Genomic DNA, 7,433 nt, shown 5'->3' on the forward strand with positions numbered 1-7,433 from the left:
GGGAGAGAGGAGGGGAGAGAGGGAGGGAGAGAGAGGAGAGGGGAGGGGAGAGAGAGGAGGGAGGAGGAGAGAGGAGAGAGGAGAGGAGAGAGAGAGAGGAGAGGGGAGAGAGAGAGGAGAGAGGGAGAGAGAGGAGAGAGGAGAGGAGAGAGGGAGAGGAGAGAGGAGGAGAGAGGAGGGGAGAGAGAGGAGGGAGGAGGAGAGGAGAGGAGAGAGAGAGGAAGGGAGAGAGAAGGGGGGGGAGAGAGGGGAGAGGGATGAGAGGAGGGGGAGAGGGAGAGAGGAGAGGGGAGAGAGGAGTGGGAGAGATTATGGGAGAGAGGAGAGGGGAGGGATATTTAGAGTGGGAGAGGGGAGATTTACTAGAGGAGAGGGGGAGAGAGAGAGGAGAGGGAGAGAGAGGAGAGGGGAGAGAGAGGAGAGAGGAGAGGGGAGAGAGGAGAGGGATTATTTTACTAGAGGGAGATTTAGGAGAGGGGAGGGATAGAGGGAGGGAGAGATTAGGGGAGAGAGGGAGGGGAGAGACTATTAGGGGAGAGGAGAGGGGGAGAGAGAGAAGGGAAGGGGAGAGAAGGGAGGGGGATTTAAGGAGAGGGATGAGAGGAGGGGGATGAGAGGAGAGGGAGAGAGGAGAGGGGAGGGGGAGAGGAGAGAGGGAGGGGGAGAGAGGAGAGAGGGATGAGAGGAGAGAGGAGGGGGATGAGAGGAGAGGGATGAGAGGAGAGAGGAGGGGGGATGAGGAGAGGAGAGAGGAGAGGAGGGGGAGAGAGAGGGGGAGATAGAGGGGGAGAGAGAAGGGAAGGGGAGAGAAGGGGAGAGAAGGGAGGGGAGAGAGAAGGGAAGGGGAGAGAAGGGAGAGAAGGGAGGGGGAGAGAGGGAGGGGGAGAGAGGGAGGGGGAGAGAGGGGAGGGGAGAGAGGGGAGGGGGAAAGAGAGAGGGGAGGGGGAAAGAGAGAGGGGAGGGGGAAAGAGAGAGGGAGGGGGAGAAGGGTTCGGTGGAGTCAATGTGAGTGCTTGAGCAACCTCGCCACCTCCTCAGCCTCCTCCCTCGCCCGCCCCGCCCTCCCCTCGCCCTCTCTTTTCAATCTTGCCTTCTTGATCACTCTCTCAACCTTTCATTCATTCACTCTCTCGTCTCATCCTCTCACCAGGGCTGAGGCTCTCCCTGAGGATGTTTGGGGCTCAGCCCTAACAGTGACCCCGACCTCTTACCTCTAACCCGGGGCTGAGGCTCTCCTTGAGGAAGTCAGGGTTGCAGGGTCGAACACAACTCTAGAGCCTCCTTCCTGTCCCTGGGAGGGTAATGCAGGGGAGAGGGTGTGCACCAAGAGACGTCCGATCTGAACCCTGAAGGTGTCCCGACATGACCACAGGATCCTCCTCCACTGCTGCCTGGGGGCCCCACCACGGCCCGTACTGCCCTGGGAGAACAACCACATTATGAGGAAGTCATTTTTTTGTATAATATGTTTCCACCAACTGACAGACACAAACAATGACGACATCTCCTCTACACCTCCGTCCCCGGTCAAACCTCCGTCCCCGGTCAAACCTCCGTCCCCGGTCAAACCTCCGTCCCCGGTCAAACCTCCGTCCCCGGTCAAACCTCCGTCCCCAGTGCCTGGTCAAACCTCCGTCCCCAGTGCCCGGTCACACCTCCGTCCCCAGTGCCCGGTCAAACCTCCGTCCCCAGTGCCCGTCACACCTCAAATCCCCAGTGCCCGGTCAAAACCTCCGTCCCCAGTGCCTGGTCACACCTCCGTCCCAGTGCCTGGTCACACCCTCCGTCCCAGTGCCTGGTCACACACTGGTTACACATGGCAACGCCCCCATGCACAAAGAGCGGCCCATACAGAAATGGTTTGTCGAGATCGGTGTGGAAGAACTTGACTGGCCTGCACAGAGCCCTGACCTCAACCCCATTGAACACCTTTAGGATGATTTGGAACGTCAACTGAGAACCAGACCTAATCGCTCAACATCAGTGGACGGCCTCACTGATGCTCTTGTGGCTGAATGGAAGCAAGTCCCTGCAGCAATGTTCCTACATCTAGTGGAAAGCCTTCCCAGAAGAGTGGAGGCTGTTATAGCAGCAATGTTCCTACATCTAGTGGAAAGCCTTCCCAGAAGAGTGGAGGCTGTTATAGCAGCAATGTTCCAACATCTAGTGGAAAGCCTTCCCAGAAGAGTGGAGGCTGTTATAGCAGCAATGTTCCAGCAATGTTCGACCCCCTTGAACTTTGCGACCTTTCGCCACATTTCAGGCTTCAAACATAAAGATATAAAACTGTATTTTTTTTGTGAAGAATCAACAACAACTGGGACATAATCATGAATTGGAACGACATTTATTGGATATTTCAAACTTTTTTAACAAATCAAAAACTGAAAAATTGGGCGTGCAAAATTATTTAGCCCCCTTAAGTTAATACTAACCCACCTTCTGCTGCGATTACAGCTGTAGGTCGCTTGGGGTATGTCTCTATCAGTTTTGCACATCGAGAGACTGAATTTTTTCCCCATTCCTCCTTGCAAAACAGCTCGAGCTCAGTGAGGTTGGATGGAGAGCATTTGTGAACAGCAGTTTTCAGTTCTTTCCACAGATTCTCGATTGGATTCAGGTCTGGACTTTGACTTGGCCATTCTAACACCTGGATAGGTTTATTTTTGAACCATTCCATTGTAGATTTTGCTTTATGTTTTGGATCATTGTCTTGTTGGAAGACAAATCTCCGTCCCAGTCTCAGGTCTTTTGCAGACTCCATCAGGTTTTTTCTTCCAGAATGGTCCTGTATTTGGCTCCATCCATCTTCCCATCAATTTTAACCATCTTCCCTGTCCCTGCTGAAGAAAAGCAGGCCCAAACCATGATGCTGCCACCACCATGTTTGACAGTGGGGATGGTGTGTTCAGGGTGATGAGCTGTGTTGCTTTTACGCCAAACATAACGTTTTGCATTGTTGCCAAAAAGTTCAATTTTGTTTTCATTTCTGACCAGAGCACCTTCTTCCACATGTTTGTGTGTCTCCCAGGTGGCTTGTGGCAAACTTTAAATTACACTTTTTATGGATATCTTTAAGAAATGGCTTTCTTCTTGCCACTCTTCCATAAAGCCCAGATTTGTGCAATATACGACTGATTGTTGTCCTATGGACAGAGTCTCCCACCCTCAGCTGTAGATCTCTGCAGTTCATCCAGAGTGATCATGGGCCTCTTGGCTGCATCTCTGATCAGTCTTCTCCTTTGTATGAGCTGAAAGTTTAGAGGGACGGCCAGGTCTTGGTAGATTTGCAGTGGTCTGATACTCCTTCCATTTCAATATTATCGCTTGCACAGTGCTCCTTGGGATGTTTAAAGCTTGGGACATCTTTTGTATCAAATCCAGCTTTAAACTTCTTCAGAACAGAATCTCGGACCTGCCTGGTGTGTTTCCTTGTTCTTCATGATGCTCTCTGCGCTTTAACGGACCTCTGAGACTATCATAGTGCAGGTGCATTATACGAGACTTTGATTACACACAGGTGGATTGTATTTATCATCATTAGTCATTTAGGTCAACATTGGATCATTTAGAGATCCTCACTGAACGTCTGGAGAGAGTTTCCTGCACTGAAAGTAAAGGAGCTGAATAATTTTGCGCGCCCAATTTTTCAGTTTTGATTTGTTAAAAAAAAGTTTGAAATATCCAATAAATGTTGTTCCACTTCATGATTGTGTCCCACTTGTTGTTGATTCTTCACAAAAAAAAATACAGTTTTATATCTTTATGTTTGAAGCCTGAAATGTGGCAAAAGGTGCAAAGTTGGCTAAATCCGTGGTTATAACCGCCCACTAACCAGAGTTATAACCGCCACTAACCAGACCGGTTATAACCGCCACTAACCAGACCGGTTATAACCGCCACCAAGCCGGTTATAACCGCCACTAACCAGACCGGTTATAACCGCCACTAACCAGACCGGTTATAACCGCCACTAACCAGACCGGTTATAACCGCCACTAACCAGACCGGTTATAACCGCCACTAACCAGACCGGTTATAACCGCCACTAACCAGACCGGTTATAACCGCCACTAACCAGACCGGTTATAACCGCCACTAACCAGACCGTTTATAACCACCACAAACCAGACCGTTTATAACCACCACAAACCAGACCGGTTATAACCGGACCGGTTATAACCGCCACTAACCAGACTGGTTATAACCTCCACTAACCAGACTGGTTATAACCTCCACTAACCAGACTGGTTATAACCTCCACTAACCAGACTGGTTATAACCTCCACTAACCAGACTGGTTATAACCTCCACTAACCAGACTGGTTATAACCTCCACTAACCAGACTGGTTATAACCTCCACTAACCAGACTGGTTATAACCTCCACTAACCAGACTGGTTATAACCTCCACTAACCAGACTGGTTATAACCACCACTAACCAGACTGGTTATAACCACCACTAACCAGACTGGTTATAACCACCACTAACCAGACTGGTTATAACCACCACTAACCAGACTGGTTATAACCTCCACTAACCAGACTGGTTATAACCTCCACTAACCAGACTGGTTATAACCTCCACTAACCAGACTGGTTATAACCTCCACTAACCAGACTGGTTATAACCTCCACTAACCAGACTGGTTATAACCTCCACTAACCAGACTGGTTATAACCTCCACTAACCAGACTGGTTATAACCTCCACTAACCAGACTGGTTATAACCTCCACTAACCAGACTGGTTATAACCTCCACTAACCAGACTGGTTATAACCACCACTAACCAGACTGGTTATAACCACCACTAACCAGACTGGTTATAACCACCACTAACCAGACTGGTTATAACCACCACTAACCAGACTGGTTATAACCACCACTAACCAGACTGGTTATAACCACCACTAACCAGACTGGTTATAACCACCACTAACCAGACAGATTATAACCACCACTAACCAGACAGATTATAACCACCACTAACCAGACAGATTATAACCACCACTAACCAGACTGGTTATAACCACCACTAACCAGACTGGTTATAACCACCACTAACCAGACTGATCTTGATCCCATCCATCATCAGTCTGAGGATGTCTTTCTGGAAACTCTTCATGTTGGCCGGGGGAAGGGGGAAGGGGAGGGGAGAGGGCGGGCCAGGGGTGTGGCCTGATGAGCCAGGGATGGAGCCGTCCTCCTCGGGGGCGTGGTCGACTGGGTCGACAGGGTCAGGGGTTAGGTGGTGGTCCGGGGAGTCTGGGAAGTTCAGCAGGTCGTAGAAGTCTTGGCTCACGTCTGGAAAGGGGGGACAGAGGGAGGAGGAGAGGGGGACAGAGGTGGAGGAGAGGGGGACAGAGGTGGAGGAGGAGAGGGGGACAGAGGTGGAGGAGGAGAGGGGACAGAGGTGGAGGAGGAGAGGGGGACAGAGGGTGGAGGAGAGGGGGACAGAGGTGGAGGAGAGGGGGACAGAGGTGGAGGAGGGAGAGGGGGACAGGGTGGAGGAGAGAGGGGGACAGAGGTGGAGGGAGGAGAGGGGGACAGAGGTGGAGGGAGGGAGGGGACAGAGGTGGAGGGAGGAGAGGGGAACAGAGGTGGAGGAGAGGGGGAACAGAGGTGGAGGAGAGGGGACAGAGGTGGAGGAGGAGAGGGGGACAGAAGGTGGAGAGGAGAGGGGACAGAGGTGGAGGAGGAGGAGAGGACAGAGGTGGAGGAGGAGAGGGGACAGAGGTGGAGGAGGAGAGGGGACAGAGGTGGAGGAGGAGGGGACAGAGGTGGAGGAGAGGGGAGGGGACAGAGGTGGAGGAGGGAGAGGGGAACAGAGGTGGAGGAGGGGGACAGAGGTGGAGGAAAGAGGGGGACAGAGGTGGGAGGAAGAGAGGGGGGGACAGAGGTGGAGGAGGAGAGGGGGACAGAGGTGAGGAGGAGGGGACAGAGGTGGAGGAGGAGAGAAGGGGGAACAGAGAGTGGAGGAGAAGGGGGACAGAGGTGGAGGAGAAGGGGACAGAGGTCTGGAGGAGGACAGGGGACAGAGGTGGAGGAGAGGGGGACAGGGTGGAGGGGAGGGAGAGGGGGACAGAGGTGGGGAGGAAGGGGACAGAGGTGGAGGAGGGAGAGGGGGACAGAGGTGGAGGAGGAGAGAGGGGACAGAGGGGTGGAGGAGAGAGGGGAACAGAGGTGGAGGGGAGGAGAAGGGGGACAGAGGTGGAGGAGGAGAGGGGGACAGAGGTGGAGGAGGAGAGGGGGACAGAGGTGGAGGAGGAGAGGGGGACAGAGGTGGAGGAGAGGCAGAGGTGGAGGAGGAGAGGGGGGACAGAGGTGGAGGAGGAGAGGTGGAGGAGGAGAGGGGGGACAGAGGTGGAGGAGGAGAGGGAGGGCAGAGGTGGAGGAGGAGAGGGGGGACAGAGGTGGAGCAGGAGAGAGGGGACAGAGGTGGAGGAGAAGAATAATGCCTTATTAGTCAGAATGGGAAGACAACACAACAGCTTGAAACACTGCAAAGTATAGACACAGGCTCTGTTCCAATAGCCACACTAGAATTAATCAATTTACTATCTGGTAGGGGTGTGCCGAGTATTGTAAGAGATATTGAGAATTTTCAGAGTATGATTATGACACAATAATGTATTTATTTATAATCCGTGATCAGAGGTCTTTTTCACTTGCCAGCACGCATCTCTCTTTCACTCAAACAGTGTTCATGATAGATGAGCCTGTTTTACCATGATAGATGAACCTGTTTTACCGTATTTACCATGATAGATGAGCCTGTTTTACCATGATAGATGAACCTGTTTTACCATATTTACCATGATAGATGAACCTGTTTTACCGTATTTACCATGATAGATGAGCCTGTTTTACCATGATAGATGAACCTGTTTTACCATATTTACCATGATAGATGAACCTGTTTTACCGTATTTACCATGATAGATGAGCCTGTTTTACCATGATAGATGAACCTGTTTTACCGTATTTACCATGATAGATGAGCCTGTTTTTACCATATTTACCATGGTAGATGAGCCTGTTTTTACCATATTTACCATGGTAGATGAGCCTGTTTTTACCATATTTACCATGGTAGATGAGCCTGTTTTTACCATATTTACCATGGTAGATGAGCCTGTTTTTACCATATTTACCATGATAGATGAGCCTGTTTTACCATGGTAGATGAGCCTGTTTTTACCATATTTACCATGGTAGATGAGCCTGTTTTTACCATATTTACCATGGTAGATGAGCCTGTTTTTACCATATTTACCATGGTAGATGAGCCTGTTTTTACCATATTTACCATGATAGATGAGCCTGTTTTTACCATATTTACCATGGTAGATGAGCCTGTTTTTATCATATTTACCATGATAGATGAGCCTGTTTTACCATATTTACCATGATAGATGAGCCTGTTTTAC

General features: G+C 50.8%; 1 protein-coding gene across 1 annotated transcript; it reads right to left on the minus strand.

The window, feature by feature from the left end:
* Positions 1-1,218: 1,218 nt before the first annotated feature.
* Positions 1,219-6,777, minus strand: LOC127916955 (lysosomal-trafficking regulator-like; the record flags this gene model as incomplete). Its single annotated transcript, XM_052500308.1, has 3 exons — positions 1,219-1,420; positions 5,069-5,307; positions 6,764-6,777. Coding segments are annotated over 3 exons (455 nt in total), but the record flags the coding sequence as incomplete, so codon positions are not given.
* Positions 6,778-7,433: the final 656 nt, after the last annotated feature.

This window comes from Oncorhynchus keta, unplaced genomic scaffold (genome assembly GCF_023373465.1).
Source record: "Oncorhynchus keta strain PuntledgeMale-10-30-2019 unplaced genomic scaffold, Oket_V2 Un_contig_1031_pilon_pilon, whole genome shotgun sequence".
NCBI lineage: Eukaryota > Metazoa > Chordata > Actinopteri > Salmoniformes > Salmonidae > Oncorhynchus > Oncorhynchus keta.